A 25,485-nucleotide genomic window follows, 5' to 3' on the forward strand; every position below is an offset into this window, starting at 1 on the left:
TGTTTAAGGTGTTCATTAAAACTATAAACGTAATCTCAGCAGTTTAGGATATATTTGCATTATATTGAAGGTTTGGGTTCGATACCGGACGTATTAATTTATAAAAAGCAAAACTCATGTTTCTGCTGTACGATTTTAATTGATCTCACATAGCCCACGTCTTTAATGAATTAATTTCCCAAAGATTTCTAATATTCAAACGCTTGCAATAGCTTCTGATTTGAGTCTTTGGGTAGATTTTAAAGGCTTTATTGTTGCAAAAGACGGGGAACACGTGTGTGTGAGCTTTTTCTGCACTAGTTAGAACGGAATAGGGCAATCAAGAGTGTAAACAACAGTTAAATGTTGTTAAACTCGAATCCAGCCGACTGCTTTCGTCACATGTTATACGCTCGCAGTCGCCGCAACTCCACACTTTTTCGCCCTTCCGTCGACGAGTTCTTTGCCTTATCTCTCAACCCTTGTTGTTTTATTGTACCCACTCTTTTTTTTTTTTTTTTTTGTTATGCGGCCGGTTGTGCGGCTTTTGTATAACTTCCGCTATTGTTATTATTTTTTTAGTAGTTCGTAGGAAGAAGTGTAATTAAACAGAGGCGGCGAGAGGTGGGGTGGGGGGAAAGGTCTGCCCTGAAGCAACTGCAACAGAAACAGCCGTCTCACGGGAGTTGCCGCCTCGAAAACCGGTTACAAATCATTAAACTAAAATTCTAAAGCATATTGTCTGTGTGCCTCGGCATCTGTGTGTCGCCATCCCTGTCGCACCTCGCCCCATCTTGCTTCCACCTGCATGCCTCAGTGCACTGCGCCGCATGCAAGTGCAACTTGTTGCAGCAACTGTTGCTGCTGCTGCTGCTACTGCGGCCGCGTGTTGCATGTTGCTGCCGTGATGTTGCCGCTGTAGGGGCACTTTCGTTCAACGGATATTCCGTACGGCATCGGCAAATATATGATTTGAAGGAAAGTGTGAGCAACAGGTCCATCAAAAACCAAGAGTTGGATTAATAAGTAACTAGTTTTGTGGCGCAGTGCAGATGCCATGCACTGATTGATGATTTTCTTAAGAACAGGTATCAAAAACCGATATGCGTGCCGAAAAAATTCTGACTCAAGACAATGAAGCAAAGACTAATAAAAATATTTAGTTTTTAGATCAAGGCCAAAAGAGAGTTTCACAAAGAATTAAATAAAATTCAATTTTTAAAATCTAATTTAACAAGATCTATGTTTGAAAGATTTCAGGTATAAATGGTCTGTAATTAATAGAAAATGTGTGTTATTATAAAAAAAGTTATTTATAATCATAACACATATTAAATATTTTATACAAAATAATCTAATGTATTAACTTGGTTTAAATTAATATTACATATAAAAATATTAAGATGTTTTTTTTTTATTTGTTTATGTCTAATAAATCAACTATATTTAAGAATGATAAAATACGAAAATAAATGTATTTTACCGCATTTTATTTCTTAATATAAACGTTACTAATATCAACAGCAACTAAAGATCGACTGAATGCTTGTAGTGATTTGCAGAGCATCTAGACTTCGATATCAGCACTTGGCCTTATTTTCCCGTTTTTCCTGTTTCGATGGCAAAAAAAAAACTAATTTGATTTGTCTAATATTCAAAATCGAAAGAGGGAAAAACTCGTTTATCGGCATCCTTGTGACACACTGACATCTTTTGCTAATCTCGGGCCCGCCCCCTTTCTCTTGCCCCTCGCACTTTGCTTAATTAATTCTGCTTTCGGTTTTGTGTGCGGCCACCTATCAAAGTCCCCCGGTTCCCAACTCCCCTTCGCCCTTCATTGTTTGCCCCGTCATTTGCATTGATTTGCAAATTTTTTTATTAGCCGTTTCGATTCGAGCCTGACGTAATTTGTTAAACTTTGTTATTTACCTGGCTGACATCGATAGCTAACTAATCAGCGCTAGCATTTGTTGACTTTAATTTATTGCTGAGGGCTTTTTCGAGCGTTTCAAGCATCAAGGACTCTACCTCACACTCCCATTCTCAGTCTTTCCTCGGCTGTTTCTTCATTTTCATAAAGCTACCAGGTACAAAAATTTAAATTAATTAAGAGCATAAGTTTGCTTCAATTAGCGTTGTTTTCCTTGAATTTTAATATTTGATCCAGGTAATTAACGCAGCTCATAACACAAAATTGCCATGAACTTTTGGATTTTTAATCTAATTTTTATGTGGGTATTAATTGGCTTAATACAAATTCATTTTAAATAGATATTTTCCAACTTATTTACCCGAGATGCAAGAAGAAGTTGTTCTGTTTACTTTTTAGTCAAATGGATCTCATTTTTATTTACTGAATCGGCTTCGCAAAAGGCAATTTATTTTTAAGAAATTTTAAAAGGGTTTGTAGTGTATTTTAATTGTAATTCAATACTAATTCCTCTTTAGCAGATCCTCCATATAAATAAAACTGACATTTGTATCGAATTGCCGTTTCGAATGGAAGTGCCACTGCATCGTTAACATATACTCTCCAGATGGAAAGGGCAGAATCAATAGTTCCGATTTCAGATAGAAATCTTTCACAATTTGCGGACCCTGTAAGAGAATTATTATGACCAAATTTAGGGTAGAGACGGACTTTGAGTAACTTACCACATACGGACAGGTGTGATTGATGTTGGTGAATTCTTTGAAAATATTGTAGACGATGATCGTGAATGGATCGTAACGCTTTCGCATAAATCTGCAGGCGTCTACAGTGGACTCAAGTATCCAAGGCTTAAAACCGTTGGCCTTTTTTAAGATTTTGGCATGAAGCTGAATGTTATTGACCGGGTGGAGAACAGTTCCATTCATATTGAGCAGCACCCGATCACGACTGACGGCCTTCAGACGGTAATTGTGAAAAACGAACCACGACAAATTGTAACTTTTACATTCAAAATTTGTAAACTTAAAGACAACTGCTTCCTGTGAAAACGAATCAATTTTTAGTCACATGTCCATCTTTTTTGTTTTTTTTTTACTCTGCTCACATTTAATACGAATCTAAAAAGTAAAACTGCTCCAATAAATGAAACTAAGTTGGTCCACATTGTTCTGCTGAAACAATATAATAGGCGATTAAAAAGGTGTGATTGGGTTTAAGAATACTTTCCGGTTGAAAAAACAACTAATTTACTGTGTCATTTAGCTGTTGTATCTAATATCTAAATTATACTCCCAATTTGGTAATTGTCCAACAAAAATATATGTGCTTAATACATCCAAATAAAAAGTTATTATATAATAATATTCCCCTTTAATACTAGCTAATCAAAATTTTGTGTGTATTATTTGGGCGACTCCTGTGTGTATTCCAAAAATTGTTCTGAAATTTGATGCCTTAAATTGAAATTTGACATTGAGGAAGTCCCTACCCCCGCACTTTTCCCTTATTGTTTGCTCACATCTGTTTAGTTAGTGTGCAAGGCAGCAGCTGTTGAGTTCAGACAGAAATCCAAAATTCCAACGCACCACACCGACCTTTCAACAGGCCCTTGAGTTGGTCTGGGTGTACTTATTAAACTGATATTTTACATTTTCTTAAAGAGGTTACGTATATTCAAGCAACTTGTTAATTGCGCACTTTGCATTCTATTGCAAGTTCATCATGTTTAACGGTATCGTTTCCAAGTGCACGGATAAAGACGAATCCGACTCAAAAGTCGGTTAACTAATTCAATTAGTGCCACGTGAATTACCCGTCCGAAAAGTCAGGGCAAATGGGCCAACTGAACAGAGGGGTAGGGAATAAAGGCAGGGAATAAACTGGACAGAGACGAGACAAAACTTTTGTTATCCCATTGTGTCTGCTGTCGAGATGATTACTTGAGGGGAACAGAGGGAACCCAAACAGACCCAGGGCGAAAAGGGAACTCAGAGGTGGAAATTTCTCGGAACCCTCCACCGAACAATTTGATTAGATAAGGTTCTGAATATAGCCTTTTGTTGGGAACGATATGAGTACCTACATTTCTTATTGCAAAGAAAACGAGTCTAGTATATGTGCAAGCAAAACAGGAAACCAAATTAAAAGAATCTGGTAATTAAAGGTTTGAAATATATACGATATGAGTTATAATTAATTAAACAATATAAAAGTCTAATTATTATTAATAATCATGTTTTTTTTTCAACTAAAATAATTACCTTAAGATATCAATCTTTTAGTATTAATCATATAAACCATATAAACATTTCTGAAACGTAAAACAGTAAAACAGTTACTTTACTTGAATTTTAAGTTCTCAAAACGAAAAAAAATGTTGTTTAAGTTTTGGCTTTACATTGAGTCAACTGAAAAAGTCCTATAAAACCGAAAGTCTAGATGCTCATTTCTTATACAAAATAAGCTGTGTCTTTCGATGGGAACTCACAAGATAAATAAAAAAACTTAGGTTTTTAAATCAAAAAAAAAAAAAATTGTAAGCACAGTCTTAAGTTTGACTTGCAAAACTTTGTTTAAGTTTGGCTTAAAATTGAGTATCAGCTTATCTGGGCCCACAAATTATTGTTATCAAATTCAAGAATCTACGTTGACCTTGTTTCCACTTGCTGCCCCATCTGAGGCCTTTAATTTAACCATCTAGAAATTCGAGGCGAATTGGCCAAGTAGGCTTGTTTTGGCCTAGTCCGGCTTATTATAATCATAGGAGAGGCGAGGGGCTACTAGGAGAAAACCAAACTTTTGTTCCAGTTTTATTCGGCATTGTTTGCCGGCTACTCTTCTGTATTCTTTTATTATCCCAGAGTTTTAGAAGCCCGACAATTGCACAACAAGAACAACATTGATACAACTTTTATGGTGGGTGTCAACGTTGTTTTGGTTTTGTTAGTGCAAAAGTCCCACGCCCACGATTACGACCACGCCCACATACCGCACCGCGATCCACACCCTTTAACTTAGCAAACAATTGTGCTTTTGTTTACTAATTTGCGGCTGTATCTGTTTTTGTTGCCAGTAGCAGAAGTTTTTTGGCTTTGACTTTATCGCCTGTTTTGTTTACTTTCTTTGGCTTGGTTTAGTTTTTGGCTATTTGCTTCTCGTCTGCCGAGTTGAAAGTTCATTTGCCGTTTTAATTGCCAGCTAATAGCGCGAAAGTTACTCGTATTTTCATTTTATTACCCTTTTTGTTTTGCTTCGCGTTTTTTTTCGCCTTTTATTTTGTTTATTTCTGTGGGTGAATGGCAAAAGTTATGCGGACAAGCTGCTGGGGGATACTAAAATTAGGAAAGAGAGAGTGGGATCAAAGTGAAGTGCCTGACTTCTGACACTGGCTAGCTAAATTGGAATTATTTTGACATTTGTTGGCCTTCTGGCAATTTTATAGTTATTTTTGAAAGTTTATTTATGTGGTTTTTTAAGCAGTACCAAAAGGGGTTTTAAAAGTGAGAGTGCATTTGTAGAAGAATTTAAAAAACGAATATATTTTGTTTACAATTCATTTTATGAAATTTAAAATTATGTTTAAATTCGAAAATAACGTGTTATATATTTAAAGAACAAAATAGATATACAACTGAAAAGGTACTTCTAAGTAAACCGACTGCAGAATAAGTATAAATCTAATTTGGAGCGCTTTATTACAATATTTATTTTTATGGGTATGCAGATATTGGTAATGCAGATACAATTAATTTCCGTAATTCAATACTTCTCTAGCTTCGGCTCAAGAATCCGACGTTTGCCCTTTACCTGTTGCTCTTGCCCCCCTGGGGATATAAGTTACCTTTCATCTGCCTGAGCTCTCTCCTCGTTGGCCATTTTATCAGTCAAGGCCGGCAATTAGCCTGTTGGCAGTTCGCTAGTACTTTAGAGCAATTTCCTTGTTTTGAGGAAACTTTTTCATTTCTTTTCATAATTTTTCTTTTGACCAAGTTTTGCCCGAGCCAAGCTCTAAATTGCCTCCTCTTTTTCCTGCGTAATATCCATTAATCAAACTTCTAGTCTTTGTTCAATCTCTTCTATTTTATGTGTCTCTATAATTTTTGTTGCTTCTTTTGCTTGTTTTCCTACGGCCTTTTTTTTTGTTATTTATTATTGTTGCGGGTATAAAGTTTTTTCTTTAAAGGGGAATATTGCCCTTGGGCTCTCAGCCAGTTGATGACCCCGCACGCGATTTTACCTCTCTTTCGCTAGCCGTATTTCTTTTTCTTTCCCGTAAGTATTTCACGCTTTTTCTAATTACCAAACAACTTTTTCTTTATAATTCATCGTTCTTTTTCAGCTGATTTGAGATAGAGAAACAAAAACTGTCAACGCAAACTGAAGATAAAAAAATTGAGTAGATTTTTTTTTTGCCATTGTTGTGATTATTTAACTGTTTTTTCATAGCAGCTGTGGCATGCTAAAACAAAGGCTTGTCATTCAACTTCGGTCATATGTTCTAGATATGATTAGTGCCAGCTAGAAAAAAATGAGCAAACAAAAACCGAATTGAAAATTCATTTAGCTGGAATTCAATCACATTCGTATTCATATATAATTTTATGTGGTCATGGGGTTTTTCTTGTTCGAGTTTAGTTAACTGATATTGATATCTGAGTGTCAAGCTATCAATACATTTTTTTATTGGTCTATTAAAGTGTTAGAAAATTGACTTCTAAATAAGGAAGTAAGAAATAAAAGTGAGATAGTATTGTTATCAAGGTAAAGAATTTAAAACTTGACGAACACTTATGTCTTTTCATTGTAAAAACATATATAAATGAGAAGAAATGGTTAATAAAAAAAAAACTTAAAACTATCCTTTTAAGAACTTATAAATGTTATATGTTTTTGTATGACTTAAGAAAACAGTTCACATTTGTTTTAAATAATAATAATCAATAATTTTAAACCGAAATATATAAGTAAACATTACATGAGGCTAGTTAATTAGTGCACTATAATTTTTGAGTATATTTTAGAACATTTAGTTCACAATCATTAAATAAATCAACAACACCTTTAGTGTACCCATCTAAAAATATCCAAGCAATTCGATGTCAACCGAAAACAAAATATTATAAAAAATTTATTATCCATGGGCGTCAGGCAGATAGACCGAAAATGCAATATCTAGAGGCGCACACGATCCGAATTGGGACTACATTAGTCTATATATAGTCGGCTGTCATAACAGTATACCCCAAAAAGCCCCTCCCTTTACCTTTCTACCTTATAAAGCGGTTCTGTTCCAGTGACAAGCCAACAAAAACAATAACAATACCAGCAACAACAATTCAAATTCAACTTGTTTTTGATTAGATCATTCGAGGCGAAATGTCAGTCAACAAAGGTTGGAAAAGAGGGGAAAGTGCGGTGCGGTTTTCGTCCCCCTCAGTTTAACCTGCTGCTTGGGTGCGATAATTAACTGAAATAGACCCGTGACTGTCAGTCAGCCAGCCACAAGACATTCTACATAGCTATACATAAATAAATTCTATATGTGCGAACAGTGGGTTTTTAAGCTGTATGAGGGTAATATGGGCTTTAAAACACAAGAATCGCTTCATTCCATTTGAAAGTTCATAAAGGTAATTAGATTTGCTTGTTTACGAACAATGATTAAGGTTAGATTTGTTTAGGAATATATATTTTTATGGAATAATTTAATTAATAAATTTATACTTAGTTTTACAAAGTTGAATTAGACAATAAATAATTGGGAATATATATAAACTAGTAAACTATTTTCGTTCTTGAATAAAAACTTTGAAGGTACTGGAACGCACTGTATTTCTACACATAGGTGGATGTATGTTTTTATTTCTGTTGGCGTGTGGGTGTCGTTAAGCACTTGAGTTGCAATCACACTTATGGTAAAACTGCAAAAGTGGGCTAGTTAAAAATGTCAAGAAGAAGTACCGCGCTGAAAGCTATAAAAGCAAAAAAGCCTAAAAAGAAGAGAAAGATTGGGTGAGGAAGAAAGAGGGCTAAAAAAAAAAGCCGGCCAAAAGACAGGCAGTAAAACTTTTTGGCCTACACTGAGAGAAATTTCATTTACTTTATTTATTTATTTTACTTAACTTGGATGCAACATTTATATTAATATAAACTTACAGTTTAATATTTTCGAATTAAAAATTCTAAATCGATCTTCAAAACGATATGCATGTTTTTCCAAAAAAAAAAAATTACATAATGAGTCTTTTGTATTTTCAGGAAAAAAGTTGTTTTTAATTCCAATTTTATCTTTTAAAAATATTTAATTCTAACTTTATTTATTTTGTATACTGTTATAATAAGATATATATGTTTTGTAATATTTTTGTTAAAATTAACAATATTTATCGTATTTTGAGAAAATAAAAAATTTAAAAATATTCTTAAAGAATCAAATAATTTTGTAACTGCATAAAAAAGAAAGGATTTCATTCAGTTTTTTTTAATAACCGCGGCAAAAGTTTTACCTCTCCTAGCCTCTCAACCTTCTTACCTGGCTACTCGACCAGGTGCTTAAGACCATTCACTGATTTTTTTAATAACTCACGACTTTGGCCATGGCTTTGACAAGCTGTTAATGGCATTAAACGAGAGAGAACGAGAGAACTAGAAATCTCAGTTGCAAAGGAAGCAAATTCTTTGCAAAGCTGGGAAAAAATTGTTGGTCATTTAACAAAAAGCAATTTCGCTCAACTTAACTTGCTTTGAGGACTATTTTCTTATTTTCCACTTTTTGTTATGGCCGTAATTGGTTTCAATTTGAAATCGAAACGCATTTCAAAGAGATTTCATTGGTATGTGCTCCGAAATGCGTTTTTCTTCTATATTTTTGTGAGTTTGTTTGTGTGTGGTTTTTCGTGTGCGTCGGCCGTATTTTTGGCATATTTTTGAAGCACAAGAAACAGTTTATGAAAAACCACTAATTGGCCATAAAATTGTATAAATTTCATGTGCCGGTTTTTCCCACTTTCGTGGCCAATTAGTCACCTTAAATGTGGTGCTGTCAACATTCGTGATACTTTTTAAATCATTGGAGTGTGTATGTATGTTATCAGCTGAATTTTTCAGTTGATAATGTAAATTGAAAGTTATAAAAAAATTATTTACACAATTTAGACATATACAAAAATTCTTGTTTATAAAATGCAAAAATTTTAACAATAAGTTAAAATGTCAGGGTATACGAAAATACAATCTGCATAATATTTAAACAGAAAATATAAATTATTATTATTGTTACCCCATTTTGTTTAATATTTCCTAGCGTATTTCTTACGTTATTTATTCAATTTTTTTTCTTATATTCTTGTCTGCGAACTCTTTTGATAAGTCAAAAGCTGATATAAAATGCTGACCATGCTGATAATTCCATTCTCCTCGAAATTAATTTGCTGCCAATAAATCATAAATGTTTGCGTAAAATACACAGAGGTAAAAATTATTAACGTTGAAGACAATATTTCAATTGCATTTTATTAATATTGCAATGGGAAAACGTTAACGAAATGCAAATCAATATGTCACTAATGTGAAAAATAAATTGAAGGAAATCATGGAAGCAGTAAAATTTAATAAGTTCGTAAGGATAAATAAATTTTATTGATATTATATTGAACTGTTTCCAAAAAATTATTTCCAGGAGAAAACAATCAAATATTTATGTGCCATTAACAATTCGCTGAGCGACACTTGGCAAGACAATAAAAACAAATAACCAGAAAAAATCGTCTGAATTATTAATCCCATTAAAAATGTAATTTCAATAAAATCGGTGAGAAAAATTCAATTAAAACAAAATTTTGCATGAAACCAGACGAAAACCATTGTCAAAAGCAAAACGCAAACCAACACGAATGAAAACAACGAGAGAAAAAACAATGTCAACATTGTAAAGCTACTGGATAACTTTTTATTCTATTTTTTTCCTCGTTCTATTTACTTTGTTGGCCATTTTAATGATCGCTGTCCGCTAAATAAACTCAACTTCCCGATAACCGCAGAATTTCATATTAATTAGTGGTCAAGGGGGGCAGTGTCCCTTTAGGGGGCCATATGCAATTAAAAAAAACTAAACCGAAATTTAAGAAGCATCTGTTAGACCAGCTAAGCCAGCATTTTAACCCAGTTAACTACTCTACCTTGGCGCACCTGCAGCTGGCAAAAAAGAAACAAAAAAGCATAAGCAAAGGCAAAACTGAAACTAAAACTTAAGACATTTCCCTCACAGAAACGCGTGCCGGTAAAACAATTTCCAAACTATCTCCCTCCTACATCTGCCAACTACACACAAAAACAAAACTTTGGCAAATTCATCTCTTTCCGCCCAGTGCTGCAATATTTGCGCATTTCCTGTCGTACAAATATTTCCCATGTAACAGCTTCCCCGGAGTTTTTCCTAGGTGCATTCCGCTTCTCCCTGACAGTAACAGTTAGTAATAGTAACAACGCTAGCAACAACAACAGTAGGGCCCACATAGCGGGCCAAACAATGTTGCCAGCTAACTTTCTGGCCAAAAATAAACAAAAAATCGAATTTGCGAGGAGTCTATTTAAATATGCGAATGATGGGTGCCTTCTTTGACACTTCAAAATTAAAATGAACGTTATAATGCGAAACGTACATATAAATAGAAAATATTGATACAAAATTGTTAAATTAAAAGGCACAAAAAAAATAAAAAATAAAATCTTTTTCGATTTTCAATCATTTGAAAGACTATAAAATTAAGATGAAAAAATTATATAAAAAATGCAAATACAACTCAACATCTCAGGTTTCAGTTTTTTTTTTCAATCAGAATAAGATTAACGGAGTTAAAGCCTTTCAAACGACCAATAGTGCAATTAGATTGTTCACGTATGAAAAACTTTAAATTTTCCCAAAAACACTTTTTTTTAAGTTTGTGAACATCAGAGCTTAAAATCTATTGAAAATTTGAACATTACTTTTTCACATAATTCAGCAAGTAATCACTAAATTTTTTTTCTTTTATTTTTTATACTTCGGCAATGCCGAAGGTGTCTGTTTTGGTTTATTGTTTAACTGTAGTGCCCTATTCCCTCAAGGGTAATTTGGTTAAAAAGTTTTCTCTGCAGCTGCATTCGCTGGAAAAGGAGAAAGAGTCGGAGACAAAGGCTGCCAGTGAAAGAGGTGGTCTACACTGCTAAACAAAAGCAAACAATGTAATGCCAGCAGCAGCGACCACGTACAACGAAAACAACAATGTTGGGGCAGACCACAGACGCCCGGAAAATGGGCGGGGTCTAAGGCTAAGGGGCGGAGGGCAAAAGCTGCGTTAGGAGTCACAAACACTGTTTTTGTACTGGGAAAAAGTAGACAAACACATTTGATTAAATTCTTATGATTCATACAAAAATCAACATAAAAAATTCCAAAGAAATCTCTAGGTGCTCACAATTTTTTTATGCCATAAACGATAGATTCTTGTATTTAGGATTTCTTAATCCATATTTGTAATGTAATCAAGGATTGTGTAGTACTCCGGCAAACTCAAAAAAATAATATTAATACATATTCAAATTGAATGTATATGCTGTTTAAAACGAAATAAGTTGCTTTCGAATTGTCCTTCGATAATATATGCCTATTCATTTATTCTATAAATATTTATTTGGAATATTTTCTGTGTGGAAGAAAAGGGAGAAGAAGATAGATATTGCTACGGCTTCAACAGAAGAAAACAGCATTTGCGGGAGAATAGAGAGCAAAGTGGAAACAGAGCGACATGTTGCGCCTGAAAGGTTCTTAGGTTGGGGTTATCCTCCATCCATCGCATTCCCCCACTTACACTGATACGCAAGCTTGACCTTCACCGAGAGCACGTGGTGTCGGAATGGATACCAATGTTGAATCCGGGATGTCCTGGTTTTGGGGGGAGGTGAGAGCTGGATGCGGTTGTCTGAACCGGAATCCGGAGTCAGCTTAAATATTCTAACTTTGTATATTCTTGTTTGTTTCGGAATTTCAAGTCGGACAGAATTCGTTTGGGTGCCAGTCCGTGTTTGGTTAAAGTTAGTTGGCGGTTGCTTTGAATAGGATTTGCTTGAAAGTTTAATTTGAAATGGCTTGACACCAACTAAATAGTATATAAAACAAGAACCAGAAGGTTTGTATGTGATTGTAGAAATATAATATAACTAATTAATAAAACCTTTTTATTTCTAAATCTTTTTTTAAATAACTAAAATAAAATTTTAATATTTTCTTGTATGTATAAATTGGTTTGCTATAATTGAAAGAATTTCTCATTGTTGTAGGAAACTTAATACCCAAATTACAAAATGTTTCACCATGAATTAGTTCCTCAAATTTTTTTTGTATCAAACCAATATTTATTTTATTTATTTTGAGTGTTAGGAATTTCCTCATTGTTGTAGGAAACTTAATACCCAAATTACAAAATATTTCACTATTTATTTGTTCTCGAAATTTCTTTTGAATTTTAATTTCATTTATTTTGATCACAAATATTTATTAAGTATTAATAATAAATTTGTAAGCTTTAAGCCTTTTACTTTGGTGAAAAATCTTATTATTACGTTGTTTTTAAAGAATTTTTATTGAAGGTTCATTAGCATGAAAAATTAGATAAACATTAATAAAAAGACTTAGATTGATAAGATAGCTGTCTAGAGTATGTAAACAATTTATATTATGTGTGTGACTATCTCTAATTGAATGAGCAAATACAAATTTTAGGAACTCCGCTCGAATAAATTGTTGTTTAGTCACACTTTAATCTTTAAAGTTTTAACGCAAATTTTTAGTTTCATGACTAATCTCCAGCAGCTGTTCATTTTATAAAAACTATACAAAACAGAGCAAACACTGAAATAAGATTAGCAGGCCAAACAAACTCGTATTTGGAGCACTTAGGCACATCCCGATTGGAGGAATCGGGAGCCACAAAATGCTTTTCCCAACCATACACATTAACAATCGACGTCATCCACTTATTGTTATTTATATTACGCAATTTACCCCGCTTATCGACAATCAAATAATTAGAAAAGGTGAAGCAGGTGAAACAGGGCAAAACAGGGCGAAACCCCACAATGCCAATACAAATTACGGGACTTGCCCTTTTGCGGTCTTTAAGGTTTCCTTTTAACAATAACAACAAAAAAAAAGACAGAAGGAAAACAAGATAAAAGAGTTTGCTACACAGAAAATAACGTATAAGTTATAATCAACTGAAATTTAAATAATCTATGTAATGTTATTTTGTTCACTTGAAATACATGATTGTTTATTTTAAAATAGATTGCCAACTTTTTAAGTTTAACGACGAATTTTTGACAATTGAAATTAATATTTTTGTTATGTGTACAGGAAGAACAGCTACAAGTTTGTTTAACAAAGTGGTTTTCAACACCCAATAAAAAACAGTTGCAAAAAGCAACAGAAAAATTCGAAGGAGAGGAAAAAAAAACAAAGCAAAGGCAACAGTAACAAAAGCTAAAAAAATAAAAAGTAAAAAAAAATATAAGCCCAGGCGAATTTCCCGTTGTTTCCGCACGTAAAAGTAAAAGGCAAATAAATAACCGTTGAGAGAAAAGTAAACAATGCAGGCCAAAGATGCACAGCAGATGAACAAGAAGAAATAGTAGCAGATGAAAAGATGAAAAGAGGAAAATGCAAAATGGCAAATGAAGCGGTTCAAGTTTAATTTTCCTAGCAAGGTTTTTCATTCTATTTTTTGTTCTTGTGCTATGCTAAAATTTGCACTCAAGAAGAGTAGACCAAGTGGCAGACAGTTGGAAAATGAAGTGGAAAAGAGGGGAAAAATATCTACATTCACTCCTAATGAACGAGATAAGCTGAAGAGAAGGAGCAAACCGAGCGTAGTGTAGATGGGATAAACAAAATGAAGATTGCTTAATTTATGGGGTTTAGTCAAATGGCAAATCCTTAAAAATTTTCAGAAACAACACAAGGGAAACAAATTTTGGCGCACCAGTAAAAATTAAATGTACGTATAACTGTGTTTAAGCCCAGAAATCACAATATGCAAAACAGATAATTACTCAGATATTCATAGACATATTAATATCCACTATAAATTGTAATTTACCTTTATTGCATGTCAACACATGGTTAGCTTGTGGCTTTTTATAATCTGCTTGTCAGTCTGCAATAATTTTTTTTTTAATTTAAACCATTTTATTTGAATATTAACACGTTTTTATTCAGTTTAAATTTGATGTATTTATTTTGTTAAGTTTTGCAAATTTGTTTAAAATAAAAATTTGATTCTTATGGGCCTGACAATAACTTTAATTTGCAAAAAAAAAGAACAATAAAATATATTGCCATATAACCTGTCTATATATTTTGATTATTTTTTTTTTACAACCATTTTCAGCCACAGTGTAGATACCCATAATAGCGAATAAATGTAACAAATATGAAGTGTAGTTTCGATGTTAATACTTTGTACGTGCTGAAGGGATACCAAAAAAAAATATATTTAAAATAAATCAATACTGAAAAACTAAATTCAGTAACTCTTTAAAAATTACGTATATGTACTTCGTATTTTAATAAATCGGATTTATTTGTGCATTAACGTTGAAATTCAAAAAGCAATTTGAAATGTCAAAAAAAAAAAATTAAAAAAAAAGCTTTGGATACAAAAAACGGGAAATGGTAAACAAGTGAAATGGAGCAAATCTTTAAGCAAATGTCGAGCGGGCGGCCATTGATAAACTGCGCCAGATAGAACAGCAATAAAAAGAGGTTGGGGAAAAAGGGTGGAAAAACACACAGTGGCGCATTTTCCCCCGGCCCGATTACCATGCCTCTTTTCCCACCGGCACAGACATTGCCAATAGAGCAACGTTTCGGAAACAATTTGAAGGCCATAAAACTTGATGTGGCGGCTGTCATAAAAGAGGCGACACCAGGCACAGATTCTACCCCCATTTTCCGACCTCCGATTTCTCAGAAGTTAGGTGAAAACTGCGACGGTACTTAAGATGCGGCAGATGCGGACAGTACGGAATACGGAAAATTCAGATACAAATACGGCAAAGTCAGAGCAGCAAACTCCGGCAGAGAACAAGTCGGCAAAAGTCGACAAAAACAAACAAATAAACATCAAGCAGCTGTTTTTGGCGCCGCCTAAAGAGAGAGAAAGAGAGCGCCAAGAGAAAAGAGAAATTGAGAGTAAGATTGAAAGCCAGAGAGAGTACGTTGGCGGGAGAAAAAAAATAACAATTGTTTGCCTTTTTTACATCTCTCTGCCGGCTACAGTAAGCGCTCGAAAAATATAACGTGTTTCCTACAATGGTATGTTGTATGATTGTAAGTATCAATGGATGTTATTTTTTACTTAAATAATTTTAAAAAATTATGAAATATAAAAAAGATTTAAAGTTTCTGTTATTACAGCACTGAACGATTTTAGAATTATGCATAATTTAAACGTACAACAAAAATCTAGAAAAATTTTAGCTATCTGTGTAGTAAAAGTAAAAATTAGTGTCAAGTAAATTAAACTTCTGAATTGTAATAATTAAAGTTATAATTATTGATCAAGGAAGAACATTCAGTTTTCTCAATATTTCCGCCTCCTTTGTAAGCACCACCCGCTCTCATTTGCCAGCTTTTCTCTCGCTCTTCCTGGCTCTCTCTCACTTTATCACTCTTTCGCTTGCAATTGCTCACCGCCCACTTATCATACGGCACTCACTCATTCATGGCCAGACTGTTGGACCTCTCCCCTTTTCCTTCCTCAGCTGCACCTATTGGCAAATCCAATAATTACAGTTCTGGTCAAAATAATAACACGGACTCGTTGTTTTTAAATGAAAAGAAAAATTAATCAATTTCTAGACACAAAGCTAGCAGAAGCTGTTGAATAAATAAATTGTATTTTGATCTTACTGTATTAAAATTAGTAGATTTCGATTTGAAATAAAAAATTGACTGTTGTAAGAAATAAATTTTTCAAAGACAAGGTTTTAAAATTCTAAGTTTATTCTACGATTAATAATCTGAGAGGAGCTGGTAACTAATAAAAATTTTTTGGTTGAGTTTTGTCAAAATTTTGTTAGCGAAAGAATCCTATGGATTTCAAAGATTAAAAAATGATTGATTCTCTTGAGGTTACTTTCAATTCAATATTGTTAAAAAGCAATTAAAATAGCTTAAATAATTTAAGTATTTTTTTGCTATATTCTACTATATTGGTCACAACTGTGCGCCAAACACACGCACTGACACAGCACCGACGAACTAATGGGAGAACGAAGGCAGGGACGCCGACTGTAGAACGACGCTGCGGCATTTTGGCGCTTGGAATGTTGGCCATGTTTCTGAAACGGCTTCTGCTCCGCAGTCGTCGCTCTGCTGCCGCGAAGCCAGTCACAAATTTTCGTAGCGGACTCGTAACCAGTTGAGTGCCGTAGTCGCAGCCTTAAATACGAATACGTACGGTCACGGATTCGGATACGTCGTTTGCAGTAGAGCCCCAAGCCGTTTATTACGTATACGCACCGCGTGCCGCCGCTTGGCGAATTTTATTGTTTTCCACGAGTGTCACAAGGCACAAGGCAAATATGAAGTCAAAATGTAAATGAAAATGAGCGGGCGAGGCGAAAAAGCAAAACAAAGATAACAATAGGACAAACAACAACAATAGTTGGTCGAAATCAATGACGATAAGGCGGCAAAACACTTGAACAAAAACTAACACGGCCAACATAAATGTGAAAATTCCTATCTTTTTTAATTAAAATTTACAGAAATCTAAAAAAATCAAATAAATAAAAGTAAATTAAGTTTAAAGTTATACTAAAAAAGGTTATACAATAAGTAATGCTATTTTCCAAAAAAAAAGAGCAGAAGTAAATTAAACCAAACTCAAAAATCTAAAAAAAAATACAAAGCAAAAAAAAAAAAGGTAAATAAAAAGAAAATGCAAACAAATAAACGGAAAAACAGCCAAAAACCAAAGAAAAATATATAAAAAGGAAACAACAAAATCAAACCCAAAAAAATAAATTATAATTTTTTCCACTCAAGTATTTTTTCCATTCACGTGATAAGAATATGGTTAAAGACTTTAGAGATATATATTGTATGCATGGTTGTTTAAGGTGGGGACATATCACACACATCACTTTCGATTTAGATTTAATGTGAGTGCCAGACGAACAAATGCAAACAACCAAAAAAATCAAGCGCAATAGAGTTTCCTTACATTCCGTATCTCTATTCCTGCGCATTTAATTGCACGGACATTGCAACATAAATATAAGCAATGCCATAACACAACAAACGTATTAATTTCAATCTTCTGATAGTGAAATTATGAAAAATAAGAAAACTTCTTTAGAAATATAATAAAGTTGTATAACTAACTTGTGGCGTTTGCTTATTTAAATTTATAAAATATTATAGTAAGCCAAATAAAATGAGGATATAATTTTTTAATTTTTAATATAATTTTTTGTCAAACATATTTAATTGGACAAATGGGAAAATAATTTGGAGTTTTATTCAGTCAACCGTTTTCCAGGGAATTTAAATAACAAAGAAGGTTCAGCAACGATACATTTTAAAATAACATGAAACCCAATTAAAATTCTGTACGTGTTCCATTAAGCATTTCAAGTTTCACATACTTTACATTTTTGCCTATTTGTCAACAAATAATTTCGAGAATAATTTAACTTTCCCCATTTGGGGGCTGTGTCAGATGCTATTTTCTGGTCAATTATTGGACTATATGTTTGCCAATTGATGGCTGCCGATGACAGCTTTAAGCTTTTTGTAGAATAAATATGAATGTTGGTTTCATGGTTAACAAAATAAGTTGCAAGGAAATTATGTTGAACATGCAAAATAAATGAACCTATAAATGCTTAGAAATAAATAATATTTAATAAACATAATAAATTGATTATTGAATTTAGCTTTCATCTGATTACAAATTTATAAATAAATCATAAAATGATTGAACTACATATTAGGTTTCAATTATTTTAATGACTTATATATATTGTTTTTGTTTTTCATGTGCTTTAGTGTTTATTAAGTTTAAATGACTAACTAAAATAGCCTGGTTAGCAATTGGGAAATGTTTCCTTTAGCTGCCCAAAAATTCAATGCTTTGTCATGGTCACTAAATTTCTTCAGCTTTTAACTTCAAACTTTTCATTAAAATAATTATTTATTACCCAAAACAGAATACAGTTCCTTAACAGTTTTCAGGCTTTAGCGCAACGAACACACAACTTTAAATACTTTAATTTCATGGGGGAAAACTTTCAAAATGAATGCCAAACCATAAAAAATTCGAGTGCCAAAAACAACTTGTCCTTAGACACCAAATTGGCCTCAATGAAAGCTCAGTTGCCAGAAATGTAGGAGGAAACAGATGAAGAACGTTAGAATGTGAAGTATGGAGTGTCGAAATACCCTTTCAAACACGAATTATTACGTATACGTTTATAAAATATAATAAAATAGTATTTTTTTTAATGACAACATTTTTTTTAACGTTATTCCCAAGCTTGTTCAAGAATAAAAAAAATCTTGAAACGAACTTTTTTTTGAACCTTGATGTTCAAACAATCTAACCACTAAGCTATGTGTATCAACTTGGTTATATAAAGGATTTTATTTCAAATTGGGATTGGTTCTCATATTATTTGAATTTCCTAGAAAGTGGAATGACTTTTACTACTTTTACCATACCCTTGCAAGACCACCAACAATAAAGAAAAATAAGAAAAACAATAACAAGCAGCAGGAATAACTTTTTCAATTGGCTTCCGCTCTTACAAGATTTATCCATATATAGATATGTGTGTGGATGGGTGTGTGGGATTAGATCGAATCATTCATTCACATGGATCATTGAGTGTGTGTGCGTAAGTGAGTTTCCGTTGGCATTCCTTGCCTTTTTTTTTATTTACGCCACCAATTTGTGCTGACAGGTCCCATTATTTATGGTAGCCCACTTATTGATTACGCCAGAATCGCTCAAAGGTAAAAATCATTTTCGACTTTAAAAGATTGATATCGAACTGGGCAATAGATTTGCTACTCTTTTCCACGTCAGTTTTTCATTCGTTTGCTGTTTAACTGCTCTTCCGCGGTTGCGGTCATAACTCGCTGGCTTAAAGTGCTCTCGGAAAATTTGACAGTGGAAATTCAAAGCTAGAATTTATTCCTGTTGTATATAATAAAGAGATTTGTTCCCTATAACAAATATTCTGCAACAAAATAATAAATATACTACATTTAAAATTTTAATTTATAGGAAAGAATTATTATTTTAAAATTTCGTGTTAGATTCATTTTTAGTTTAAGCAGAATCTAACAGTATTATGGCGACCTTTCAATAAAATTAAAATTTTTAAATGTTTTGAGTTTTAGACATTACTTTTTGGAAGTATGAAACCAACATTTCAAAAAATGAACAAGCAATGGCTTAAACAAATTGTAGTTATCGGAATCAATAAAAATATATACAAATGGTTTTAATAACTAAATTCTATAGTGACTTTATAACTCCTAAAAACGTAAACCTTCATTTGAATGGCGACATTTCCAAATACCTATATATATTCCCATATACTGCTAAGACCAAAAAATGTTTTTCAAATTCCAGGAAAGAGTTGGAGCTATACAGGGTGGACTGTATTTTAGTTCGGACTGCTGGCCAAGCGGAAACGAGTGCTGCGTTCAGCTGTTGCTGTCTCACTCTGGCAGCAGCTTCCAGCCGTTTCCGTTTTCCGCTTGTTGGCCAAAATTCTGAACGACATTTTTTCGCTTTCGGCTGGAGGAAAAGGATCTGAATGTTTTGTTGCAATTGTTTGCAATTTCGTTGCCACCACAAAACGGCCAACTGTTTTCGGGGCTAATCTGTTGCCAATTTGTTGCCTCTTTTGACCGCCAATTTTGGTTTTGTCGTTATGCAATAGCTTAAAGTGCTTTTCACCAATATTTTTAAAGGTTTTTCCTGCTGTGAGGGCGAACGTTGAAAATGAGATTTGCATATTTTCCATTGCCTGAACTTTATTTTACTTTCGTATAGAGAGTGGTATTATGCTAATTGTAAGAGCCGAAGGCTGCTTTCAGAATTATTCAAAGGGAGATTTTATTTTTTTTTTTAATATTTTTATTTTTATACAGATTTGCGTACATCCCTCATTTGTTGTTGGATTTCGCTAATTAGAAGCGGGCTTATTGCAGATAAAGTCAGATCTCAAGGGAAAGGATAAGAGAAAAGAAAAGGCATTAAAGTTGCTTCATTATTTTTTTTTTTTTGTTTAATTAATACAAGATTTCTGTGTTAAAGTTTTGTGTGGCCAATATTCACTTCTAGCATTTAAGCAGAATTCTTGGCCAAATTATTTTATCTCATTCTCTTCCTGTTAGTAAGCACGAAATGTTGTTTTTTTACTTTTTGGCATTTATTTTTGAGAATCCGCTTAAATTTTGGGATTGATGATGGGGTAACATTCAACTTAAGCTTATTTTCTTTGTGAATGTTTTTATACCCTTGCAGAGGGTATTATAATTTCAGTCAGAAGTTTGCAACGCAGTGAAGGAGACATCTCCGACCCTATAAAGTATATATATTCTTGATCAGCATCACTAGGCGAGTTGATCTAGCCATGTCCGTCTGTCCGTCTGTCCGTCTGTCCGTCTGTCCGTCCGTTTATATGCAAACTAGTCTCTCAGTTTTAAAGCTATCTGCATGAAACTTTCCCAAAAGTTGTCTTTCTATTGCAGGTAGTATATAAGTCGGAACGAGCCGGATCGGACGACTATAGCATATAGCTCCCATAGGAACAATCGGAAAAATAAATGAAAAAAAATTATAACTTTGCTGTTTTTCAATTTTTTGTTTAGTTCTTCGACATTTAGTAATGGTTAAATATTTCCGATTTACGGTTTAAATTTCATCAAAATCGGACGACTATAGCATATAGCTCCCATAGGAACAATCGGAAAAATAAATGAAAAAAATTATAACTTTGCTGTTTTTCAATTTTTTGTTTAGTTCTTCGACATTTAGTAATAGTTACATATTTCCGATTTACGGTTTAAATTTCATCAAAGTCGGACGACTATATCATATAGCTCCCATAGGAACAATCGGAAAAATAAATGAAAAAAAATTATAACTTTTCTGTTTTTTATTTTTTTGTTTAGTTCTTCGACATTTAGTAATGGTTAAATATTTCCGATTTACGGTTTAAATTTCATCAAAGTCGGACGACTATATCATATAGCTCTCATAAGAACAATCGGAAAAATAAATGAAAAAAATTATAACTTTTCTGTTTTTTAATTTTTTGTTTAGTTCTTCGACATATAGCAATGGTTAAATATTTCAGAATTATGGTTTAAATTTTATCAAAATCGGACGTCTATATCATATAGCTCCCTTAGATATAATAAAAATATATAAAATAACTATCATATAATTGAGCTGCAAATCATCATAGCTTCAATGTTTTTAAACATATACGAAAGTAAATCATAATTTTAATGTTTCCAAAAATGTTTAATTCTTGCAATAGCTGCAAGGGTATATGAACTTCGGCTTGCCGAAGTTTGCTTTCTTTCTTGTTTTTTCTTATAAGCAGATATGAAAAGCATACGGCGAAAATAAGTGGAGGAGATGAGAGTGCGTGCAGCTGAAGGTCCAAATATTTAAGCTTCCTTGATTCTGTTTTCATATGCAAGCATTGCTTATTAGCTATGGAAAACTAAGCGAAAATAACTTTAATAAGAAATTGAATACCTAAGCTTTTTTTTGTTTACTAATTTAATGAAATGGTCTTACTAAAACGTAATATAGAGCAATAAACTTAAATTGTATACATAAAAAAAAGCCAATATTTCTTAACAAGCCCTTTGTATATGTATACAATAAAAATGTATTTTTTAAGCAATCTATTAAAAAATAACTGAATATTTCATTGATATATGATTAATAAATGAAAGTGAACGATTTTGATACGTTTCTATAATAAAACCAATTCTTTGTGCCTTATAAAAATTGGCGTTTTGATGGCCGATTGGCTGCCAGCCAAGACACTTAAGTGCTAATGTTTCTACTGTCTGGGTTATTAAAGTTAAGCCAGCCCATTGTTGTGGGCTTCTTATACTTTCATGGGGATTTGCGGGCGAGACATTAAATTGACAGCTCATTTCTCTGATATCTCTCAGGAGATGATCAATAAAGTCAATCCCTAGCAGCCAATTGACAGGTCCTTCACCAAACCTGGATTTTTCCTCCCATGCTTGCATCTCTTTAGGGAGGAATATTTTTTACGACGAATGCTTACGTAACCAACAAATGGTAAAGATGAAAATTTTAAAAATCATTCGTGTGTAAAAATGGCAGGCAAGTAGAGACATTGGCTTAATGGATGCCTTACCCACAAAAGCGGGCCACACGAAAATTGCGACCAAAGGCCTTGGGTGCCTGGAAAAATGGGGTGAAGTTCGTCAAATGGAAAATCCATTTATCAAAACGACGTCCAAAGAAAACCGCAAACGCATCGCACAATTTGACGCCAAACAAGCAACAATAACAAGAAACAAATGATTTAAATTAATCCACTTAAGGCCACTTAAACGAAAATGACGAAAAATGTATGCTATATATTCCCACGCTCTCACATACATATAAATTCATATATATCCCTGTTCATGTTGGAATTATCTGTGGATAAGTGTAAAATGTCAAACGCAGGGAGCTGAGTGGACTTCTGCACGCCAGGGAATGGCATGAAATAAATGCAAAGAAAGGCAGTAATATTGAAAAATTGTGAAAGCATTCAATGGCATATTGACTTAAGTGGGATGGATGTTCACTTTAAAGGTGATTCCGGGTGAATATTATATGTATAAATGTATTTTGTGAGTGCCAACTGGTGAAGTGCAAAAAAGATGAATCAATCCCTTTGCCATAAGTCCTGATTTACACAGTTTTCAGAGAGATATTTTTAATGAACTCCTTGGCATAATGCATACTAAGGCTTTTTGGGATTTCTTAGAAATCTTCTAATTTAATAATAACACTCTTTAGCTAAGCAGCTAATAATAATTTTTTTATAACCTTAGTGATAGATATTTCTTAGTTGTATTGAATTAATTTTATACTTTTATTCTGACTGTCGTTTATTTTCAACGCAAACTTGTTTAAACTAATCTTTTAGTTTTTTTTTTTTTGAGTATGTATTTTAGTTATGTTCTTCAATATTGAAGTAACTTCAAACTGAAATTGACATTTGATTCTATTAGATTTAAATTGAAGTTCTCGTTGCAAGTTATTTCTCTTGAATGTTAAAACATTCCATTCTGTTAAACTAAAACGTCTCTTTGCCTCAAAGAATATTGCCCACAAATAAGTGGGATTGAGGACGTGACATATTGAAAAAGGAAGCCGCAGGAAAAAATATTTTTGCAATTTCAATATAAAGCCTGGCGGCATGCTAAGGCGGCTAAGGGCGGCGGCACACCCCCAAATGTGGGTCAAACCACACTCGCACACTATAACGCAGTTGTTGTTGGTTGGAGGGCAGGCGGAAAATAGGGGGCCCGAAAGAAAGGTGTGTAGGTTGTCAACGTTACGACCCCAAGCCGACCCGCTTTTGGCCAAGGCGCCGTCACCAGAAGCGGCAATAAAAACGATCGGGCCCTGCATTTGCTGGACTTCGTTGCAGGAGTCGGCAACCCTGTCACAGGCTTTAAAGCGACGTTATCGTCTCTGCGGGGTTTTTGTGGCTCCTGATTTCTGTGCCCCTTAATGGAAGGATGCCCGGTTATAATGTTGTTAAACGAGCATTAAAATAAACAAAAATAAAAAACATTTTTAACAAAAAACAATTTTTTTTGGCATATATGGTATATATCATATTTAGTTGCACACTTTCGGGAACTTTACACCATGTTTAAAATTACAAGATTTTTGAGGTAATCCTGACTAATAATTGAAGATCATTCTTTATCCTTTGGCATTCACTTAATTTATTAATGTAAAACAGTTTTTTTATCTTCAAAACCATTTGATATATTTGAATTGAATATTCAATTTAAAGAAAAATATTGATTCCAATTGAAATTCTTGAGAAAATATGTGCTAAGCTCGAATACTGGGTATTCTGGTGTGAAGTTCCAGTTGCACATGTTGTTTTTGTTGCTGCTTAAAAGTTATAGTGCCGACATTTTATTGCTGCATCCTTGCAGTTTTTATAGACCCATCCACACATGCATTCACGTTCACCCCACAGTCATTCTGGTAGCCCCGTCCTTTTTTTCTGCCCCTCTCTGTCTGGCACGCCTACACAATGAACCCGCAGCATATGTTTGTATGTATGGTCGAGTTCATATTTATCGGCGTTTGGTGTGCATGTGTTGGTTTTACGTGTGTGTTTTGCGGTCTTTCACACATACTCTTTCAAATTTTTTATTTACATTTATTACAGTGCATTGTGTGGCCGTCGGAAGTGAAAATCAAGCAAGTACTAGGGAGCGGATTCTAATCACCGGAAACAAGCCGGCAAAAATATTTTGTAATTCAAAATCCTCAATTTGACATTAAATTGAAAAGAATTTAATTGATTGGAAATCAAAAAGAACATATTTTTTAACAATTTATGAATTTAAATTATAGAAAATCAAATAGTATTTTTCAGTGTACACAACGTCGTAGCCACACATCACTTTTCTTACATCAGGGTTTTGCATATAGCCAAATGTTATGTGCAGGCCACATATCTTTCAAGGTAAATTTCCAGTTCAAAAGGAAAGAAATATTAGGCAACAACAATAATAGCAAGAAAATCTCAGCGAACGAAGCAGAAGGAATTGTCAAACAGAAATAAGTATGGGGAAATAAGAAAAAGTTGGAGAAATGGAAAAAGGACATGAAGTAGAGGCAATGACAATCTTATTCAATGGCAAAAAGTGGCAAAAAGAATCCTCGAAAGAAGCACACACATGGTTGCCGCTTCAGATTTTTTCTTCTCTTCACTTTTCCTGCCCTTTTCCACAGACTGGAGTCCATATGCTAGTCCTTACGTTGATATCTGGGCGCCATGTGCATCACAGTAATTTGGCTCGATGGCGGGCTTTTTTCACAACTTTTTTTAGACACTCCAACATTTACAAAATGGGAAATCCAAGGTAGAAAGGGGACAAGACCGCAATTTAAAGTACTCTTTTAACTTGTAAAATAAAAAAAGAAATAGTTTCTTAATATAAACTTCCATTTGTTCATTAGCATATGTTATACAAAAAGTTCATAAATCTTATTTTGTCTAGCTGTTATATCCTCTTTTTTTGCAACAAATAGAATAATAATATCAACGAGGTTTTACAAAAACAAATACATTTGAGCACATTAACATATTTGTGCTCAACTCTTCCTCAAAGTTAAGATACCTGCTTTAAAGGGACAAGCAAAGAGCTCGTTAAGTTAAACAGAAAGTAAGAAGATAATCGAATGGAATTTTTTTTTTTCAGGACGCGCTAAGAG

At 33.5% G+C, this 25,485-nt stretch overlaps 2 protein-coding genes across 13 annotated transcripts in view; one reads left to right on the forward strand and one right to left on the reverse strand.

Annotated features, from left to right (window-relative positions):
* LOC128257001 (protein phosphatase 1 regulatory subunit 16A) overlaps positions 1-25,485 on the forward strand; it is a 45,386-nt gene that overhangs the window by 1,304 nt on the left and 18,597 nt on the right. Inside the window, exon 1 of one of the 11 annotated variants that reach the window (XM_052987788.1) lies at positions 16,186-16,547. The exons of the other annotated variants lie outside the window; for them this stretch is intronic. The gene's annotated coding sequence lies outside the window, so the exon portion shown is untranslated. Of the gene's footprint in view, positions 1-16,185; positions 16,548-25,485 lie in introns of those variants that run through there. 11 annotated transcript variants of the gene reach the window in all.
* Positions 1,435-4,035, reverse strand: LOC128257003 (uncharacterized). 2 transcript variants are annotated; one of them, XM_052987793.1, is made up of 4 exons: positions 3,432-4,035; positions 3,018-3,081; positions 2,635-2,952; positions 1,435-2,577 (listed from the first exon to the last, which is right to left on the reverse strand). In XM_052987793.1, the coding sequence occupies exons 2-4, from the start codon at positions 3,075-3,077 to the stop codon at positions 2,413-2,415; spliced, it is 543 nt and encodes a 180-aa protein (XP_052843753.1). In that variant the 5' UTR covers positions 3,078-3,081; positions 3,432-4,035; the 3' UTR covers positions 1,435-2,412. The 2 variants fall into 2 exon arrangements, with proteins under 2 accessions (XP_052843753.1, XP_052843752.1); XM_052987792.1 differs by lacking the exon at positions 3,432-4,035 and having other exon boundaries at positions 1,435-2,952; positions 3,018-3,425.

Source organism: Drosophila gunungcola, assembly GCF_025200985.1.
Source record: "Drosophila gunungcola strain Sukarami chromosome 3L unlocalized genomic scaffold, Dgunungcola_SK_2 000002F, whole genome shotgun sequence".
In the NCBI taxonomy this organism is placed as follows: Eukaryota; Metazoa; Arthropoda; class Insecta; order Diptera; family Drosophilidae; genus Drosophila; species Drosophila gunungcola.

What these genes read in the sequence shown, in the direction of transcription:
- LOC128257003 (XM_052987792.1), bottom strand. Translation starts at nt 3,077, where the DNA reads ATGTGGACCAACTTAGTTTCATTTATTGGAGCAGTTTTACTTTTTAGA. An exon ending in TTTTTAGATTCGTATTAAAT is followed by an intron (nt 2,953 to 3,017) that starts GTGAGCAGAGTA and finishes TCGTTTTCACAG; the next exon opens with GAAGCAGTTGTCTTTAAGTT.